Source organism: Xenopus tropicalis, chromosome 7, assembly GCF_000004195.4.
Source record: "Xenopus tropicalis strain Nigerian chromosome 7, UCB_Xtro_10.0, whole genome shotgun sequence".
Classification (NCBI taxonomy): domain Eukaryota; kingdom Metazoa; phylum Chordata; class Amphibia; order Anura; family Pipidae; genus Xenopus; species Xenopus tropicalis.
In genome coordinates this window covers 63,772,201-63,794,101 of record NC_030683.2, presented here as the reverse complement: position 1 = coordinate 63,794,101, position 21,901 = coordinate 63,772,201, and the positions used below count along the sequence as shown (strand labels likewise).

Genomic DNA, 21,901 nt, shown 5'->3' with positions numbered 1-21,901 from the left:
ACATGAGCGTGTAGCCTAACTCTGGCCATGTTGGTGGGTAGTGTTTCATCTATCACTCCTAGCAAACAAGTTATTGTGTCCACTATCTGTGGCGTACCCAGTTCACTTGCCAGTGTCTCCATTATTTTGGACCAGAATTCATGTATGGGGGGGGGGGGGGGGGGGTCCCAGGAGGTTGGCCCCAGGAGGTTTATATTGTGGGCAGAGGTCATCCTGTAAGTATACTGTATGGGCCTATCTTTTGTCGAAATTAGTAAGTTATAGGCATTGTCTGTGTCTTCCTCCCATTGTTCATATTCAAGCTCTGGGATGTCCTGTGTCCAACTGTTAACTGTTTTCATGATCTCTTTGGCTGGCTGGAGTTGAAGTCCTTCGCTCTACCTGGCATGAAGCCTGATTGGTCTAGATGTACAGCCTGGGAAAATCTGGTAGCCAGAATTTTTGCTAATATTTTGGCATCAATGTTTATGAGTGATATTCGGTGATATGAGCTACAAAGGGTTGGATAACAGCCGATTTTGGAATGACCACTACAAGGGCTTCATGAAATGATGGTGGTAATGATTGAGAATCCCAGGCTGCTTGGAAGGTCTCTAAAAGACGGGGGGCTATTATTTTATTTAGTGGTTTGTACCAATCTGGGGGTAGCCCGTCTAATCCAGGCAGTTCTACACTTAACTGTTTTTTGCAGCTGACTGCGTAGGACATACAAAGGTAAGGAAGCAAGTTGCATGGGATACACTGCCAGCATGAGCGCAATAGGGGAGTTTAAGCAGGAGCCCCCCTATTAATAATAAAGCAATACACAGTTAGCTTTGTTGCAATTTTTCTAACCTTTTCTCCATTTCTTGCTTCATATCGATGCCTTGTTTCTCCAACAGCTCACGCTGAGCAAATGTCCAGTCCACTGGTTCTGAGGGTGTTTCTGCAGAAGGTGTTTTCTCCCGTTCAGCACGGGCTTGCTCAGGGTGGTTAAAACGAAATACATGGTTTTTTCCCATTATTATTCGATTTCCTGGGCAAGAACAAGATAATGCAATCAAATATTATATAGACAGGCTTCCTAACTAGATAGAATGGTCCCTACATTCTTACAGAAAACCAGTCATACAAAACTCAGAATTTTTTTACGTATTTTCTAAAAAGGAAGGTATTTCCACCTTGAATTAAAAAAGGCCATTATGAAAATGTACACTAGATTCACACTAATGGTTAAAACAACTATTTTTAGATGAAAAGGGAAAAATCAGAATGAATTAAAGATAGTTTAAACAATTTGTTTTTTGGGGGGGACAGTTTAGTTTGGGTTGCTGTATTGCAAAACCTAACAAAAAATCTGGCCAATACCCAACTCCACCGTGACGGCTCCCCTACCCAATGTAATCAGTCAATGACTTATCTGGTTTTTGCCAAGGTCAAGGTGATACCCCAGGAAATTAATTTTTTTTCATTTTAAATGTAGCTCTTTTAAAGTCTGGGGAAGTAAATTCTCTTCTACATCATCCATCGATCAATTTAGTAATTATTAAATATATTTAAGGCCAGTGTAGAACCTGCAGGCAGCCATTAAACTTTATCATCGTTATCCTAGGGAATCTTATAAAAATTTAGAGAAGAAAAATCTGAAGTTGTCTTAATTTTCATCTAGCACAATTTTATATCTTAAGCCCAAACTCCCTTAGGTAGTGGCTTAATACAGAATTTCTATTTATAAATGATTATAAAATGAAGGTCAAGGACCTTTAGATCAAGATTTTATTACCTGCCTAACGGTGAGCTAATTTAAATGAAATATACACATTATGAAGCCCTGTGATAAGGGATTACCCCATAATAGTTTATATACAAAAAAAAAAAAAAAGAATAAGAAAAATAAATAAACACACTGGAATGAAGTGAGGTGCAAATTTAGGAGGGTTTTTTTTTATTAAAATATTAAAAATTGTTTTGTTCCTGCAAAATTATATTCTACCTTATTATTCATTAAGAGTGAGGCACAATATTACTCACCAGATCTTAACTCCACTGGATGCACAACTCGTTTTCCATTGACATATGTTTCTGACCTGTCACCGGGCTCCAAGGTTACTATTACTGAGGAAAGCAGACAAAAGGTAAAGGCTAAGTACTTAATACCATATATTAAATACAAAGTCACAAATTATACATTTCAATTGTGAGAAAAAGGAATAAGTTGTGAGTGCTTAAGTATATAGGATGAATAGAAGTGAGTAAAATTACCCTCGCAGGATCTATATATAAAAATCTTTTACAAAAGGTGTAGTGGCTGGCCAGCCTACTCAATTAGAGCATATCAGCAAATGTTAAAAACAGAAAACACTTATTTTTAATGTTCAATGGACTGATTTTATCGAGTAGGCTGACAAGGCAGTGTTTATTATTTCTGAATATGGACAGGATATGGTTTACTAATAAACTCAGTTCAAGTGTAAATAAATATACTATTATTTGCTGGTAAATATATATTATAGGTTTTCATTGGGGCACACTTCTTACTTATTTTGTTTTGAGAGAAAGCCCTAGTATTCCACAGCTTCTTCAACTTATTAGTGTGGGGTTATATTTGGTCAGCCACAGTGTCCCTTTAAGTGATTAATTTAACAATAAAACTGAAGTCAATTAACAATAAGAAACCAGTTCAAAAAGTGCTTACTATTGTCAAACTATATCCAATATATTTATATGTACTGGGGGAAAAAAAAAAAGATCTAATCATAAACGTTTGCTTGAAAGTTGAAATAGTTAAAAATTAATGCTTTATAATAGATCTTAAAGTATAAACAAAATGCTAAATGAAAAAGCTTAGAAAAGCTTAGAAGCATGCAGACGCCCAGAAAACAAATATGTATTATTTTAGTGTGCTATAATGAAAAATTGCACAGCATCTTATTTATGACATTTTCTTGGGTACAAATATGAAATGCTGACACCTAATATGCCGGAGAACCAAACTATGCAACATGTACAGATTTAAATCTGCACACATGTATATGGTCAAGAGAGAATGCAATAACATCACTGAAAAGTCAAAATGTCTAAAATTATCACAATTCACAATTTTCACAGTTTTAATGTGGAAGCCCTTGTTCCAAGCTAGGGATCACCATACAGCTTGCAAACCAGAAAAAGCAGGAATGGCATAAACATTTACTTATTCAGAATCTTAGGGTAGTGACACATGGGCCAACACAACACGAAAATTCATCAGGGGGGACATTTTCTTGCAATTACGCTCTTTTACTAACATACACCTTCTAATTTCAATAAACAGCAATGGAAGGGCATTATCAGTTCTAAAAGCTGATGATCTGCTTTTGCATCTTGAAGAAATCAAGGTACAGGTATGGGATTCCCTTATCCGGAAACCCGTCATTCAGAAATTTCCAAATTACGGAAAGGTCATCTCCCATAGACTCCATTATAAGCAAATAATTATAATTTTTAAAAATTATTTCCCTTTTCCCTGTAATAATAAAACAGTACCTTGTACTTGGTCCCAATTAAGATATAATACTTATTGGAGGCAATAATAGCCTATTGGGTTTATTCAATATTTAATTGATTTTTTGTAGTCTTTACGTTACGTTACGGAGATCCAAATTATGGAAAGATCCCTTATCCGGAAAACCCCAGGTCCCGAGCATTCTGGATAATAAGTCCCATACCCGTATACAGTTTTCCATTACCTATAATATATTCTCAATAAAATGCATTTGTAGAGTTGATTCAATAAAAAATATTACTTTTGATTGATATTTGAATAATAAATGTACCTTCCCCATTTGAATTCCTTTCACTACGGAATATGCAGTGTTCCTCTTTAATATGAGCTCCACTTAGCACAATATCCTGGCGACTATCAGCATCTGCCTGACCGACCCTAAAGGAGTTATAGGCAAATAAGTTTAAGTTTCACAAAACATTATACACAGAGGTGATAGGACAAAGAAGGAGCCTCACCTTGTAAGTCCATCTTTAATGTAGTATAGAAGGCATTCAGACATTAGTGGATCTTCATTAAGATTGACAAGATGGGGAGTCTGAAAAAAAATGAATAATTGTAACGATTAAATAACAACGCCTGATTAATCACTTTTAAAATTAATGATGCAGATTTCCTAGAAGAAACAGACTTTTCCAATTATAAATAAAAGCACAAAATCTACATTAACCTATACATTTTAATAAAACACCATGTTAATATACAAACTAAGCTCTCCGTTCTGCTATACAGGAAGGTTTCCTAAGATAACTGTGCTCCTTCTATTCTAATAGACAATATAACACACAAAACAAACCTGTTTTGGGGAGAAGACACCATAAGAGTCCGCAAATAGATCACATTGGCTGGGAAAAAACACCTATGTGATGGCAGGCATAGCAGCATAAAACAGAAGATGAATACAGAACAAGGAATACAACAAAGATTAAACCAAACATCTTACAGATGTTCTACACTATAAGTCGCTAGTGCTATAACTAGAGTACTGCTAAATCTACTCAGAGACATAGGCATAAGACATAATAGCAATGAGAATGTGTGAATAACAGCCAACACCACATACATTTAAAATCTCCTGTATAAATTACATGATTGCAAATTATTTTCGACAGTAAAATAAGACAAATATATGTTAAAGGGGCTGTTAACCTTCCAAACACTTTTTCCAGTTCAGTTGGTTTCAGAACAAAAGAAATAAAGACTTTTTTTCAACTGCTTTCTATTTTTGGGAGGAATGGTTAAATTTTTTGAACATTAATGTTCTTTCTTTAATCTTTTGCTCTGCCAAGAAAAATGCTTGCGTTTTATTAAAATCAGCTGTTAGAATTGCTACAATAGTTGCTAACATTGTACAGACACTGAAAAAAAAAATGTATCAACTAAGATTAGCGAGAGGTGGGTTGGAGGAATTTGTTGCTACCCCTTCTGCTTCTCAAAAGTCCTGTACTGTTTCAAGTCCCAGTAGCAACAAAACACCATTTGTTTATACATGTGCACCTACCCAGAGATGGCTGTAGGCTAATGCATCATGGGTTGGGGTCTTGTCCCCATTTTCTATTTATTCCTATGGGATTTTTTAGAAGCGTATTTATCAAATGATAAAAGTTAAAGTTCATATTTAGATAAATACACTTCTAAAAATCCCACAGGAATGAACAGACCATGGGTGAATCGTTCTGTGATAAACTTTAATCTCACATTTTGCTAAATCTGCCTCAGAGCCTACGCTTTAATAAATAATCTGAACTGAAAGGTGAACAATCACTTGTGACATAAAATTAACATTACCGATGGCCTATCAGAAATTATTACTGTTAGTAAAATAAAGATTCTAAACTCTTATTTTATGCACTCAAAAATCATTGCAGAGCCCACGTTTAATTTGTAGCATGTCTTCTTTACTAAAGGACTATATTAATTCTTTGCACACACCTCAATTTGTTGTGCGCATTGGCCTTAAAGGAGAAGGAAAGGCTAGTAAAGCTGCAGGCATACCTTCAGTTATCTCACTAGTGCCCTTAAAGAAGGAAAGGCAAAGTCACTTGGGGGTGCCAAAATGTTAGACACCCCCAAGTGACTTAAATCGCCTACCTTGTACCCTGGGCTGGTGCCCCTGCTTGGAGAGAACAGCCCCAGCCCAGGGTAGCTGCAGCGCTTCCTCCTTCCTATATCGCTCGCGCGCATGCGCAGTAGAGTGAAAAGCCGAACTTTAACAGATAAGTCAGCTTTTCACTCTACTGCGCATGCGCAGACCACTGGCATTTTCCGGAAAAGGAAGCAGGAAGGAGGAAGTGCTGCAGCTTTCCCCGGGCTGGTGCTGTTTTCTCCTAACAGGGGCACCAGCCTGGGGTACAAGGTAAGCGATTAAAGTCACTTGGGGGTGCCTAACATTTTGGCACCCCCAAGTGACTTTGCCTTTCGTTCTCCTTTAAGTCTCCCCATATTTCGCCTTTTCAGACGATCAGAAGCCAAACAGGAAGAAAAAACGCTGAGCTGTGTAAAGAAGACTCCCAGAATGCATCACTCCTGCACGGACACTAAGGGGTATATTTATCATAATGTGTAAAAAGTGGAGTGAAACTTTAAGGATGATGTTGCCCATAGCAGCCAATCAAATGTTTTGCTTTGGTTTTCTAACTGTTGAAATGTAATTGCTGATTGGTTGCCCTTGGCAACATCACTGGTAATGCTTCACTCCACTTTTTACAGAGCATGATAAATATACCCCTAAGACCAGCTACCGAGTAAGCGCATGCGCATTTAACATACCCTGTGAGCGAGCTTTCAATCTCACAAGCAGGCAGTGCAGGTCGCACTCGCGTCTAGGGGGAGGGAGAAGATTTGCGTATGCGAGTTTCCTTACAAGGCGCCATGTTGGCAGGCAACCCTTTCCTTCTCCTTTAAAATTTGTGTGAGCGTGTACCCCCAGTGATTATAACCAGAGACCCTGGGCTAGTGCTCTGGATAGCTGAAAACTGCATGAACCCAACAGACTACAAGGAGCACTTTATTGAAATCTTCTTCCTATTCATGGATCCTCTCTGTGGCCACAGCCCGTGCATGCATGTGCAATAGACTGAGAAGCTGGCTTTTTGCTTCTAAGTTCAACTTTACACTGTGCTGTGCATGTGCACCTGGATAGACCAGGGATGTTCAAAGGATCTAGGAAAAAGAAAAAGCAATATGGCACCAAAATGGGGTCTCATAGAAGCAATTATAATCACAGGGGGTGTCTAACATTTACCAGCCACAGTGATTATTCCTTTCCTTCTCCTTTGTAAACAAAACAATACCATAAATTTATAAACTGAGCTTAATGCACAAGTTAAGGGGTCGCCACAAATCATCAAGCACAAAATGAGGTTTGCCTGTCCTAATTTATCATGCTAACTGTATTGGTTTTTAAGGTGCATGTAATGAGAATCTAAATTACTAATCAGCCTTGTATTGAAATGCTGTACTAGCATGTACCGGGCACAGATCTTTACTGCTATAGAGCTGTGGGTGCCTTGGGCTCGTACAGAACCCTAAAACATAATGTGCATTTCCAGCCTATTTGTAAAGCTCTCCAAGAAGAGGTAAGCCCCACAAGAAGCTAATTCTCACAGGCACTGCTATGGCCTGCATGCAGACACAGGGAGCAGATTTTGTTGCAAAAATGCATACTTACGCACTGTGCAAAAACCTGCTTCATGTGTCTGCACGCAGGCCAAAGTAGTGCCTGTGAGTGCAGACACACAAACGAGCAGAGGTCTGCGTATCAGCTGATTCTCGGCCTGTGTTTATACGCAGGCTGAGAATCAGCCCCATTTGGCACTACCCTAACAATGTACAAAAGTATTGTTTCCCTTCCAAGACTGTACTAGATATTTTTCTACTTCTCTAGTTTCAAGATAGAAAGGTTTATGTAGACCGATTGTAGTGGAAGGTATGAAAAGATGGTGGGTCTGAGAAGAGCAGAGGAGATGGGCAAGAATATACTGAAACAAAAGAATGAAAGGGTTTGAAGTAGCCATAATATAGATTTTAACAGGAGATAAACAGATTCCTTTGTAGAAGAGGAGAGTAGGGGGGATTCTACCATGAGAGTTTAAAGTTAATAGCACACAAGATGTTTTGTTACATTTTTACATGAAACAATTGGTTAAGAGGCATAGATCCCCTCCCCGACCCAGGTACTTTTGGTTGTTTTGTAGCTATGCTGGATTTTTATGGGTGACAAGAGATCCCATGGGTTCTTACCTAAAGACAGATTGCTTTTTACAGATGTGAAGAAAGGTGGAGACTAGAAAGTAGTAGGTTGCAATAGTCAAAGTGGATAGAATATAAATAACAGCCTGTATACCTTTTTGGGTGAGAAAACCCCCAAGGTTCCACCATCTTCACGAATAGCCACTCCCATTTCTGCAAGTAAAGCCTCCCTGTGGGCAGATAAAAATATTTAACATATAGAAAACACAGTATAATATTTGTATCTGCAGATATGGGTTCTATTTATAAAACCTTCTGCTGAGAAATAACAACTAGTGAAATAATTTTAATGAATTAATGTTTCAACAGTAAAAATGCACCCATATATTACAATAGTCTTTGACCTGCTCACACAGATTTTCTTCTGTAAATTCTGAAATAAAAAAAGTCTATTATTCTACCACCTAATGTCACCTAGTATTGTTTTTTTGCTGTGTATGCAATGCTAATTGGCAACTGGATGTTTCAAATTGGTGACTTATGCTAGATTAAGAACAGCTATGGAACTTATTAGCCTGAATGCTCGGGACCTGGGGTTTTTCACATGATTTTTTTTTTAGTTTTTCCGTAATTTGGATCTCCATTTTTTAAAGAATAATGCATATATTAGTTTTCTATACCTGTCCATTCGAATAGCCTCTGTTTTTCGCAGCTTCTCTTCCCATGTCTCATTTAGCTCTGCAATTATTTTTTCAGACTCCTAGGAAATATTGAGATGAAACATGAAGATAAAAGTTGCACATGAACAAGTAGTTATCTGCAAATGTTTTGTAATTAAAGCTTCGCACTAGTCCGATTGCCATCTTGGCATCAGGGGAGCATTTTTTAACTGGAGATGGGTTCTTAGTGTGGTGCCCGGGTCCTATAATTAATTTATTCATTATTGGCTTGGGGAAGTATCTGTGTTTGCTGAAGATACAAAAATATGCAGGCCAATTATTTCCATCCAGTAATATCTCCATTTAGAGAAAAGGAGATTTCACGTAAGATGCAGAGTTTATTTCTTTGTTTAGGGCTCTGGCACACGGGGGAGATTAGTCGCCCGCGATAAAACTCCCTGTTCGCGGGCGACTAATCTCCCCAAGTTGCCTACCCCTGCCATCCCACCGGCGAACATGTAAGTCGCCGGCAGGATGGCAGACGCGGCGGCGCGATTTCGCGCAAATCGCCGAAAGACTCGTGAGTCTTTTTCGGCGATTCCCTGAAATTGCCCCGCCGCGTCTGCCATCCCGCCGGCGACTTACATGTTCGCCGGTGGATGGCAGGGGTAGGCAACTCGGGGAGATTAGTCGCCCGCGAACAGGGAGTTTTATCGCGGGCGACTAATCTCCCCCGTGTGCCAGAGCCCTTACAGTGAAGACCAGTCCAACTACCCTCTCGGGAGTCAAGAAGGAATTTTTTCCCCTGAAGCAAAGTAGAGAGGCTGCATAGTAGTTTGGCAGGTTCTTGGTTATTGGGAAAGCATGTTTATTCTAAATGTATAAAAATAGGATTCAAGGTATTTGTAAACAGATTGGCAATATTTAAGTTACTGCAGATTAATGCGTGACATTAGGACTATAGCACAAATGGCATCTTCTCAACAAGTGTTGAGGCCGATTCACCCCCATTCTGTATGCAAATTGGCAGGAATGAATGAGATCCTCCTGTCACATGGGGCCACATTTATCCTAAAGTGTTTTATTGTGTCGGTCTTGAATTATCTCAATTGATCTTCCTTAAGGCCGACTGATTTTCTAGAATCAGTGTATTTAGGAAATACTTAAAAAAAAAAAAAAAAAAGGTTAATTTCAATTGTGTTTGATCAAAGAAACAATAATAGAAGGTTCAACGTTATTTTCTCGCATACCATTTCAAAACAATAGAATATTGATTTCAAATTATTTCAAAAGGCAATTAATTAGTTTTCTAAAACTTGAACTTTGGTCTTTATACCCTTGTAGGAGGACCCTAAGAAATAATTTCAAATCCTTTTCTATCATGCTAGTTGAAAAAAATAAACTTTACTTGTGCTACATAAATTTAACCCTTTAAGTGCCAGCCAAATTTGTCATTTCAGTTCCCCCCAGTGCCAGACGTTTTTTAAGCATTTTGTACTCATTCACTTTAACAATGTTTTTTGGTAGGAAAACCTCCATGAAACTAGGGAAATTATATATCGTTTTTTTCGTCACTAATTGGGCTTCGACATACACTGAATTTCATAACTTTTCTGGAGATATGATGTGTATTTTGGGTGAAATATGTAAAAAAATAAATAATGAAAATTTTCTGTATATTTTGAGTTTTTTTTCCATAGAAAAGTTGATTTTACACACATTTTTGTTGTTGTTTGTAAAAGCCCTGATACTCCCTGTTATATTGGACAATGTTCATTAAATAATATTGGTCAAAAAGACATTGATAGGTATCCAAGCAATCTTTGGAAATCAGCTACCAACTGTCACAAACAATAAACAATGATGTTTGGGAAGACGGTGTCACTAAACAAACAAAGAAGAGAGTCACCTTCCCCAACTGAATCCATGTAAACAATACTGACCATCTTCCAGAAAACTGGTTTATCAAGAATATGGTAAGCTTGGAAATCCCATGGGACAGTGACAGCTATGTGTGACGTTCAGTATAACAGGTGATTGGAAATGAATGGAGACCTATGGCAAGGGAAATATCCCTTGGGCTACAGTGACTACTACTGGGCAGTGTTTCATCCTAGTTACGGGATGTTTATATGCAAACATTGAGGGGCTAGGGCCTGGTTGTCATGGAGGGCAAGTGGATATAACTTAAAGCCCTTCCACTTGGTGTAGCAGCAGAAGAAGAAAGAAAGGAACAAGGAACAGGTGATGTATCTGGAAGAAACACCTTTAAGAATAGCTGCACAGACATCACACCTTATACATGCACACACAGACAGTAGCGCAGTATAGTTAGAATATATATATTAGAAGCCTTGTATGCTGGATGCTTCTCTTACTATAGGATTCAAAGTAACTGTGATAATATTGTTTGATTGTACTAACCGATTGTAGTAATTAAACTTCTATGTTTATAAGATATCAGAGTCATTGATATGTTATCACAGGTTGATAGAATATATGTGTTATTAAACAAAGCCTGACAGGTTAAAGTCGCTAACCCGGTACTTAGGGGGGCTTATATACATATATATAGTTGTTCAGAGGCAAGGAAAGCCTGACAGGTTATAGTCAATAACCCGGTATTTAGGGGGGCTTATATACATATATATAGTTGTTCAGAGGCAAGGAAAGCCTGACAGGTTATAGTCAATAACCCGGTATTTAGGGGGGCTTTTTACACTCCCAAGTCCAACGATACCAAATAAGTGGTGGTAACCCACTGTTCCTGTTCAGAAGTAACCCCCAAGCTAAAGCAGTACTTTGTACAATATCACACCAGAACAAAGTGGAAAAGCGCTTTAACAGTTGATGCAGCATAAGTTATATGTAAATCTAAAATACCCCCTCATGTTTGGTATTTTTAGAAACTGCAGACCTTCAGGTTTCTAGGTGCAATTTTCACTCAAAAGCCAAATACTTTGCATCGTGAAATTTGGAGCTTTTTATTTTGCATTTTTGTTTTTTTTCTAAAACGTAAACTTGGACGCAAGATCAAATGTGGATTTGGCAAAAAAAAAATCTCAGAAAGATTTTCGAACCAAATTTGAAAGGCAAATTTGAAAGACAAACTTCTACCAAATAAAATGATGCCCCATATGTATGGGTGCACATAAAGAGGTGGCCACCAAACACCCCAAAGCAGGGGCAATGCATAAGAGCAATTACAAAAAAAATTGGAGGGCTGCGCTCTATGTGCATTACCTGCAGTTTTTCAGTGTTAACCCCCCTACCTGTGAAATAACCCCCACAAACTATATATTTCGAAAAAGTGCACACCATCAGCTATTCAGAGGTACCACTCTTCTCTTTCTACATGGAAAATTTGGCAGTCCCTTGCAGAAGTCAGCGCTTTGGTCAGAAATCAAGGAAAAACCAGATACAAACCTAGATTTCTCCCCAAAATCTCCATGGCAACTACCAAAAACTTACTAAACATCAATCTGCAAGTTCCCCTGAATAAAACGATACCCCATATGTATGGGTGCACATAAAGACGTGGCCAAATCAAATCACGAAAATGCAATAAAACCACTAAAAGCAATGAAAGAACAATAATTGCAATGAAATCGGTGGTCAGAGCCCTGGATCCATCAATGTCACTGAAAAACCAACCTTTTTTGGGGAACTAAACATGCAATAAAGAACAATGCATAGAAAACACAAAAAAAATAAGTAAAATCCAATAAAATCACCTAAACCAACAGAAGATCTACCAACGACACTGCAGAAGCAACCTTTTTTGGGGCACTAAACACGCAATAAAGAACAATGCAAATGTAATAAAATCAAATCACAAAAATGCACTAAAACCAATAAAAGCAAAGGACAATAATTGCAATGAAATCGGTGGTCAGAGCCCTGGCTCCAACAACGTCACCGCAAATTCAGCACCCAATAGCAATAAAAAAAGTTAAAATGCAATAAAATAATAAAAAAACAGAAATCAATTATGAAAAAAACAAAAAAACACAAAAATGCAACCAAATAAATCAAATAATTATAGAACAAGATCATAAAGTTTTAATGAAAAAAAAGACTGCTAAAGAAAGCAAAGAAAGAAAGAAAAGAAAAAAAGTGTAAGTGTGTGTGTAAGTGTGTGCTTGGCAAAGTTGTCTGTAAGTGTGTATGTGTGCAAAAAGTGTGATAATGAGAAAAACAGAAGAAATAAGAAAAAAAAAATTTAGACAGTTTAGATAGAAATAAGAAAAATAAACAGTGGTGTTGTAGAGTTGTAGTTCAGCTCACCCATGGCAGGCAGGCGATCAGGGATGACAAATTCATCAGGAAGGCAGCAGGGGGGTCCAGCAGTCCACGTGCAGGCAGGAGAGGAGGAGGCGACGAAAGGGGGGGCGCTATTTAAAGGGATAGCAGTGGACACATTATCATCGTGTGCCCACTGCTGTCATTGGCTGAGGGACCCGATCGGCGGCGCTGGGGGGAACAGATCAGTGAGAATGACCTTACTTGCTCGTTGCCTAGGGGGTTGTGGGGGGTTTATAAGCTCTGCGCTGCTTTAAAAGCGAGCGCAGCACTTGTAAACCCAAAAGTGCTGCAGGAAGTAGATTCTACGTCCTGTGGCACTTAAAGGGTTAAATGTTGTTTCCTTAAGGGTGGCCATACACAGGCAGATTTTAGCTGCTGATCTGGGTCCCTTAGACCAATTTGTCAGCTTATCTGCCCGTGTATGGGCACCCCCGAGGTGGCAATACACAGGAATATTTGTTCATTTGGCAAGGTCGCCAAAAAAGCGGATCTTCTCCCAATTTTGTTTTTGCCTACGGTGGGCGGAATCAGGCTGATTCAATTTTCGAGCCTTAGGACGCACTGTCAGACCAAGGACTACATTGAGCTGATGTGGCCCCCCATCCAACAGAAAATCAAATCTGTCCGATCGAGATCTGGCCAAGTTTAGGCCAGATCTCAGTTGGCCATAGTCTTTCACAGCAAGCAGACAGGCAACATTTTCTGAAACTGTGGAGGCAAATTTTGTATGAAAATCTTGTGTATGCCCCAGAATGGGAGACCTAATGCCCATGCTCATGCACTGGCTATACAATTACAGGCGGCAAAGAAATGTAGCGACATCTAGAAAGTGCTGAATGGAAAGTGAAAGTAATTGACTACCCTCCCCCACGCCTCTACGCCTGAGGCAATATTTTATCGACAGAGCTCAGATTTTTAAATTTCTAAATGTTCTAAAAAATAGAAATTGGGTTTATGTTTAACTTGCAAAGGAATTTTCTTATACAGCTATTTATGTGTAGGTGACAGGTCCCGTATAACATCCAAACTATACTCCAAATATAAATTCACTTACTTTAAGTCGCTCTATAGCTTCCTCTCCTCCTGGGGTAGACATGATTCTTTCCTGGATGCTGGTAACAGATGTCAATCCCACCTGACTACTAAGTGAACAGGAGGATGGTGAGGATGCTAGAGAACTGATGGAGGCTGTGGAGAAATTGCCAGGTCGTTGGTTTTCATTGGCTAATAAGTATTTATTCTTAAGGTTCTCATTATCATTCATGTCTGAGATAGGAAAGCACCCGACAGAAGGAAGAGCTGGAAAAGTTAAAAAAAGGAAAGCAAGGTACAGGGAATGTTAGGAGGAAAGGAACCCACATTAAGATACAGGACAGAAAGATAAAGGATGATTTACCAACACTAAAGAAGAACAAAAGATCGAATCACTTGGGGGGGGGGCAAAATGTTAGGCATCCCCTAGTGATGGTTTTCACTTGTGCAAAAATGGCGGGTGTTCCTGTTAGCAAAAAAAAATTTTTTTAAAATGCACAAACCAGGGGTACATGCAGGTGAGCGATCCTTTTCAGTGTTCTTTCTAGCATCAGCTGTGCATGCGCATTAAAGTGAAAAGTTGGCTTTTTGACTGTGCATGGATGGTCCCCGGGATCACAGCAAACGGAAAAGGATTGCTCGTCTACATATACCTTGGGCTGGTGCGATTTTCTGCTAATAGGAGCACCAGCCCGGGGTATCAGGTAAGCGATCACTGGGGGGTGCCTAACATTTGGCAATCCTAGTGATTTTAACTTTTCTTTTTCTCTTTTGTTCTGTAGCTCTCCAGCTTGAAATTTTGTCTGCTGTCTAGTTGCTTAAGACACTGGTCCCTAGCAACCTGCCAATTAACTGAATGAAGATATACATACATGACATATATACAAATACACACACACAAAATATGGGAAGGTGATAAACATTTTTGACAAGTCAAGAGACAAGATGCATGAATAGAATATTTTGCATTAAGCAATGGAAATTATCTAAGAATACTTACTATCAAGGATATCGCCCAATCCCTGAGCACGCAAGAGGTCTTTAAGCCTTGTTACTTCATCTTTTAGCTCACGCACAAGTTTGGCATTGGGATCTTCATTGATAACAGCATTGCACTTAATCTGTTTAGCACGATCTGCATATCTGAAAGTAAAACATTTTTCTAGCAATTGTAGAAAAAATTCTGCAAAGCATGTTAAATATATAATTTGCATTTAAATTTAAAATAATTTTGCATAAAAAAAATGTTAAAAAAAAAAAACTGATGTAAGTAAAGGGTATATTGGATATAGCAGAAAAACGAAAAAATATATTTGTAAACAATTACTTTCTGAAGGGCATTGGTCTGTTATGACTAAACAGTACTCTAAGGGCAATGGCATAAAATATTATAGTTTGTGGTCTATATATATATATTTTTCTGTGGAAGTCTAATCTGTGTGAGCTTGACTACCAAAAAGAGGGGAGAACATTTTTTTTCAACATTAAATTTCTTTTGACAGGTCTAGCTCCAGTACTCACCTGTCTTTCGCACAACACAGCTACCTGCCCATTAGCATTTACTAAAACCTACAGGGAAGGCCTGAAAACTGCCGGAGGGCACAAGAGTAATATGAATGAACATATCAGTAGCAATTAACATCTCAAATAACATTAAACTTGAGAGCTTCAAGAACTGCTTGATCAAGGTCAGTGTATAACTGCAGACCAAAAATTAAAATATCTAACCAGTAAAGAGCTGGCCTGGCAGAGAAACACTTAACCACTGCTTCCCTCATACTCAAAGCTTCACCATGTTTACCACTGCGTTTAAGAAAAACAACAACGCAATTTCTCATACCTCCCAACTTCGCTGTAGCTATCATGCTCTAATATCACTTACATTCAATCAAGACACACCTTAAACTACAGTTCTAGTAATGTTCCTAATGCCCTAAGGTCCTCAATCTTTTTAACCCGTTGGCCACATTTAAACATAAAAAAAAAGTTGCGGTGCGACACAAGCATGCAAAAAGCTCCTAAGGTGGCAGATACAGGCTGTAATTGGCTATTGGTATTCCCTTTGTGAACTGACAGCCTACAGGAGGCTCAGTTTGGCAGTATACATGGTTTTTATGCAACCAAAGTTTACTTTCAAAATAGGAATTCAAAAATAAGCACCATCTTTGAAGCAACTGGGAGCAACATGTTGCCCCAAAGTCACTGGTTGGGGATCACTGCCCTAAGGTTGAAATTGTAAATCTACGGCAGAAAAACTTAAATGTCGCTTTGGCTTCCCAAAGTCGCCCAAACTTACCTCACAAGGCAACTTCAAGCGACTTCAGAAAGCCAAAGCAACACATACGTTTTCCTACCAGCAAGTTACATTATTACATTCAGAGGAGATTAGTCACCTCTGCTGGAGAAGATTAATCATGGAGCGATTAATCTCCTTGTGTGTTATCGACTTAACTCATAGCTACCCTATACCCAAATCTACTATGACTTGCGTACATACTACTCTCATCACGCCATAATTACCCACAGTACTTATAATTATGCAATGCTCAACCATAACTACAAATTAAATGCACTACTTTTCTATACCCCACCAAAAATGCACAATGCCAAATTAAACACTTGCTTTCTATGCTTTTCACCCCACCTTCTGACTTATCTCTTAACCATCCTACCCCAACTTATGACAATAAAACACTGCTATTTCTGTACCACTTTAGTGGGCGATGCAGCTACCAGAGTAGAAAAGATTTTGCAACCTTGTGAAAGTAAATTCTGTAGCAGCTGCATGAATGAGGCGAGGGCTTATGAGGTGTGGACTCAGAGAACAGTGCACATATGAACCAAACATCTACATCAGCGCTGTCCAACTTCTGCGGTGCCGAGGGCCAGAATTTCTCTAGCATACATGGTGGAGGGTCGCTAATGGAAGCCAGTTTTGACCACTCCCCCTTTTTAACCACACCCACTTCAAACCACACCCATTTTATCACAATGGTGGTAGTGCAGCAAAAACCCAAATGCTTGGTCCTCACTGCGGGATATGAACAGTTATTCATATATGAAATAATTATATTATGTCATATTAAGACACACCCTTAAATTCATATGTCTCTTCCTCCCCTGTAGGTAGCACAGCAACCCCCAGCACATAATTATACACCTTAGGGACCATTTAATGGCTATTTCCAACTGCTAACAAACCCCTGCCAAGTTCACCTCTCACTGCCTCCCTTATGCTGCCTGTGTGTGCGCCATACTCTGCCTGCCCTATGCTGCCTGTGTGCCATAATCTGCCTGCCCTATGCTGCCTGTGTGTGCCATAATCTGCCTGCCCTATGCTGCCTGTGTGTGCCATAATCTGCCTGCCCTATGCTGCCTGTGCGTGCCATACTCTGCCTGCCCTATGCTGCCTGTGCGTGCCATACTCTGCCTGCCCTACCTGTGTGTGTGTGCCATACTCTGCCTGCCCTACCTGTGTGTGTCATACTCTGCCTGCCCTTAGCTGCCTATGTGTGCCATAATCTGCCTGCCCTATGCTGCCTGTATGTGCCATACTCTGCCTGCCCTATCTGTGTGTGTCATACTCTGCCTGCCCTTAGCTGCCTATGTGTGCCATACTCTGCCTGCGTGTGCCATACTCTGCCTGCCCTTAGCTGCCTGCGTGTGCCATACTCTGCCTGCCCTTAGCTGCCTGCGTGTGCCATACTCTGCCTGCCCTACCTGTGTGTGCCATACTCTGCCTGCCCTATGCTGCCTGTGTGTGCCATACCCTCCCTGCCCTATGCTGCCTATGTGCCATACTATGCCTGCCCTATGCTGCCTGTGTGTGCCATACTCTGCCTACCCTGTGCTGCCTATGTGTTCTATACCCTCCCTGCCCTATGCTGCCTATGTGCCATACTATGCCTACCCTATGCTGTCTGTGTGTGCCATATACACAGGCAGTAAGTCCAGGCAGTACATACAATGTCTTAGCTGTGAACAGGTGAACAATGTGGGTGATTACAGCCTGAGCCTGAGGTGTGAACACTGCAGGGGGTGAACAATGCAGAAACTAAAAGGTGTGAAAAACACAGGGGATTACATGTTTAAACAATACAGGGGGATTACAGCCTGAATCTGAAGGTGAGAACCATGCAGGGGGCCAGTTAATCTCAAAACTGATACTATTTACAGTTTACACAAAGGTAAACCATCAAACCAGCCAGACAGGTGGGGGGCCACGAGTTGGACAGCACTGATCTACATGAAACAAAAATTGATACAATGTATTATTTATTGGCATTTACCATCTCCACTAAAGCAGTGAAGTAGGTCTAAACTAAAGTAAATGTGCCCCACACCATAAGGGTCACCACATCCCTTCACCAAGGAAAACAAGCTCTTAAGCATTTAGAATTTGTTTCACCTGCGCATATGCACTTGTCTGTCTGTTTATAACTGGGTAAAGATGTTTCATCTGACCATATGACTGTTCTTCACTGCTGAGTAGAGAGCTACAACAGAAATATACCAGCCATTTATCAAAGTATACAGTTCAGCAAGCAAACCCAGAGACCACAATGTAGTTTTTAAAACTATACAGGGAGGAAGCTAAAAACCTGGTAAATTTGTTAAAAAGATACTAGTGCCCAAAAGGAGAGCATGTAATCCAGGGGTCCTCAAACTACAGCCCCCCAAGGTCATTTAACTGGCCCCCGCTGCGTCCTCACCACCTGCCTACTACTTGTCCAGCTTCAGCGTTGTCCCTGGCCTCCGCATGTCACGTCACTGCTTCCCACCGGCCAACGCTAAGGAAGCGTCCAGCAGGCCAGGGGTGAGAATGCAGCAGGGTCTGGGGTCCCAACAGTCTGAGGGAAAGTAAACTGGCCCCCTGTTTAAAAAGTTTGTAGACCCCTGTAACCTATCCATGACTGGCTCAGACCTCTGGCTGTGTTTTACCAGATGTGTCAATAAAGATTGATTTTTAACTTTAGAGTTTGCGTTCCCTGCATCAACCCACAGTGGACTGCAGCAGTATGAAATTCTTGTCTGATGGTCAGAAAGACACATTCTGCTGGGCTGGGGCAACAATAGTCTGGTAATTTATGTAGGCACTCAGCCCAACTTTTCTGGCACAGTGCTGGGGTAAAGCAGAAACAGTGCCCAGGTTTCCCCAAGATAGGCAGGGTGTATAGCATTGTTTGCCAGCAGAGCAAAAGGTTCAATTCCAAGTACCATCAGCAATCCCATATTCTCTTTCCTGCAGGCTTTTTCAGGATAAAGGGACACTATTCTAGCTTGTTCAACATGGTTTCAGTAAATAGGATTTGAGATGAATAGATTTTATGCCTGTTGTTTTAATCTGCAAAAATCTATAGTTTCTTGAGCTAAGGGCATGGTCACTCAGCCCATTTACAGCAGACACAGATCTGCTCTAATCAGCACCCCCCTGTAGCTGTACAATCACAGCTTTAGCCTGTGTACAGCTACACAGAGCAGAGTGGAAGCAGAGACCAGATCGGAAATGCTTTGCTCCGCTCCATGCAGCTGCGTGCAGACAAACTGTGATTGTCAGTGTAGCTACAGCGAGATGCTCATTAAAGCAGATCTACTTCTCTCTACCTAATTAAAAACCACAAGCTAACAGCAGTGGAGCAAGTGCTTCGTGTGACCATGCCGTAATCTTTGGTGCTTGTAAGGTAGATAATCGGATTATTAGTGCACAGATAACTCTGCTGAATAATGAAATCCTGTTTACAAAACGGTCACAAAAAAAAAAAACAGGAAGGGAGGAAGGTGTTTAAAAAAAAAAAAAAAAAAAAAAAAAAAAAAAAAAAAGAATAGCGCTCTTTGGGATGCACCAAATCTAGGATTCAGCAAAGATTTGGCCTTTATCAGCAGGATTCGGCCGAATTGAATCCTGGTGAGTTATACTTCTTTCCATATATTAAAATAACCTAATCATCTACCCTGCAAGAACCAATCATGCAGCAACTTTACTACCCTGTTTAGCTAAAGAAATAACAAAACAAAAAAAGAAGATTTTTTTAGTATTAAAACAGCAGTCAATAAATTGTATTTAAAACAAGCACTATTCTTTAAACTTGTGTTGAACAAAGGGTATACTGTCCCTTAAGGCAATAGTTCTGTAAGGTGAACTAGTTCTGTAAGGTGAAGGTGAAGGTAAGATTAAATGAGTTAAAGCAGACTCATACTTTGCTTTCAGGATATTACTGCCAAGTTAATTCATTAAAAAAATATTGAGAATGGAATTCATCATACAGTGATGTAGCTTGGATTTCTCACCTTAATGTACTTAGAGTCTCATCATAGTTTATATCGGCAGGACTCAGAGCTGCAACCATTGCTGTCCGTGAATTGCCACCTGCAGTGAAAATGAAAAAAAAAAGGTGTAAAAATATCTCAAGTATTTAAGGGTTTTTACCAATTAGAAAATGAACTTAAATTTTTCACCTAAGTTCTCACGAAGCAGCCATGTAAGTACAGAATCTCGATATGGAATGAAGTCTGTTTTTTTCTTCTTCTTACTCTACAGGTAAAATATAAATAATTGAAAAACATTAAGTTAATGCAGCAAAGCGGTTGCATGTGGAAAAGAGACAGAGAAACTGATGTATTTTTTTTATTGATAAAAAGATGCCCTATGTGACAGTAAATTTATCTCCTGCTCCCCCTCCCATAAGAATTCATAAAACGCACTCCCTCCCATCCTTAAGAATGTGTAATCCAGGGTTCCAGGGCCAAACGATCAGATTATTTTTTTTTTTAAGGTACATGCTACCCGATATCGCCCACCTGTAGGTGGGGATATCGGGTGAAGATCCGCTCGCTTGGTGACATCACCAAGCGAGCAGATCTGCCCCTGTATGGCCAGCTTTAGATAGCCTAATGAAATCTGGGAACCGTGGAAGAAGTTTTGGGACTGCAGGATCTTGATATCTTTGAGTTTATTAGGAGGGGGAAATTCAATTGCTTGATAAACCTTACTATCTGCACACCCTATTCTCCTTTATTTTAATAATGTTTACATAAGAACTGTCCACTAACAGTTCATTTTTCAACAATTTTTATTAAAATAAAGAAAAGCCTGAGAGATTGTTTCAAAAAGAAAAAAAAAATGGCCTAACAAGTTACAAATAACCATGAACACATTTATAAACTGTTATTATCTACTGCTTCTGGCAAATCTGTTGTCTACATTCATATTAAATTACTACAAAACATTTAGGACAGCGGAACACAGGGAGATTAGTCGAACAGCAGAACATGTCTTGACTAACATGCTATATTAAATGTATCTAAAAATGCTGAGGGCTGTGACACACGGGGAGATTAGTCGCCACGCAACAAATCTTCCTTGTCGCGGGTGATAATCTCCCCGAAATGCCATCCCACCGGCTAGAATGTAAATCAGCGGTGGGATGGCATACACGGTGCCACGATTTGCTGAAGCCACCAAAGTTTCCTCTCAAGGCAACTTTGGCAAATCGTGCTGCCACGTATACCATCCCACTGGCAATCTACATTCTAGTCGGTGGGATGGCATTTCGGGGTGATTAGTCACCCGCGGCAAGGAAGATTTGTCGTGAGGCAACTAATCTCCCCCAAAAACTTAGTACAGATTTTGCCTTGCACACTCCCTAATGTTTTCAACATTAAGGGTAAAGCCACACTAGACGGATTGTCATCCTACATACAAGCACTGGTTGACAATCTAAACTTATGCTTGAAAAGTCTTCTTATTGTGCCTGCATCTGGAAGCACTGAATCAGTCTGGGTGAAGGCACACAAAACCAATATTCGGCCAATATCGGCAGCATGTGCCTGCACCCAAGCAGATTCAATTTTTACAGAAACAGGAAGAAACCTTGACACACTGCTATCCAAGTGACGAGTTACCTCGTCTGTCTATAGCCCTCCAACAATTTATTTTGGCCCCCAGTCTACTAAAGGGCTCCGTGGAGTTTGAGTGACGTCATTTTAATAAATATATACACCCTCTGAATATACAACATTAAAACTAATCAGCCTCAGATTAGCTTGTGGTTAAAAATGAAGAACCGTCACAAATACATTACCAAAATTAAAATATAACCATGTTTGTTATCTTCTACTACAAACATAAAATAATGTATAGATGGGTACAAATACAACCCCTTTTCCTTGTTTTGTTTTAAGCAGTTATACA

General features: G+C 39.7%; 1 protein-coding gene across 10 annotated transcripts in view; it reads right to left on the bottom strand.

Moving 5' to 3' along the window:
* kif1b (kinesin family member 1B) overlaps positions 1 to 21,901 on the bottom strand; it is a 201,103-nt gene that overhangs the window by 113,330 nt on the left and 65,872 nt on the right. For 5 of the 10 annotated variants that reach the window (XM_031905976.1, XM_012966961.3, XM_012966956.3 and 2 more), the window contains 10 exons: positions 20,167 to 20,242; positions 19,999 to 20,077; positions 14,711 to 14,853; positions 13,733 to 13,866; positions 8,395 to 8,474; positions 7,869 to 7,944; positions 3,982 to 4,061; positions 3,795 to 3,901; positions 2,011 to 2,094; positions 835 to 1,015 (listed from right to left, as the gene is read on the bottom strand). In XM_031905976.1, the coding sequence (XP_031761836.1) occupies positions 835 to 1,015; positions 2,011 to 2,094; positions 3,795 to 3,901; positions 3,982 to 4,061; positions 7,869 to 7,944; positions 8,395 to 8,474; positions 13,733 to 13,866; positions 14,711 to 14,853; positions 19,999 to 20,077; positions 20,167 to 20,242 (1,040 nt within the window). Of the gene's footprint in view, positions 1 to 834; positions 1,016 to 2,010; positions 2,095 to 3,794; positions 3,902 to 3,981; positions 4,062 to 7,868; positions 7,945 to 8,394; positions 8,475 to 13,732; positions 13,978 to 14,710; positions 14,854 to 18,118; positions 18,207 to 19,998; positions 20,078 to 20,166; positions 20,243 to 21,901 lie in introns of those variants that run through there. The other 5 variants (XM_012966952.3, XM_031905975.1, XM_018095819.2 and 2 more) reach the window with 2 other exon arrangements.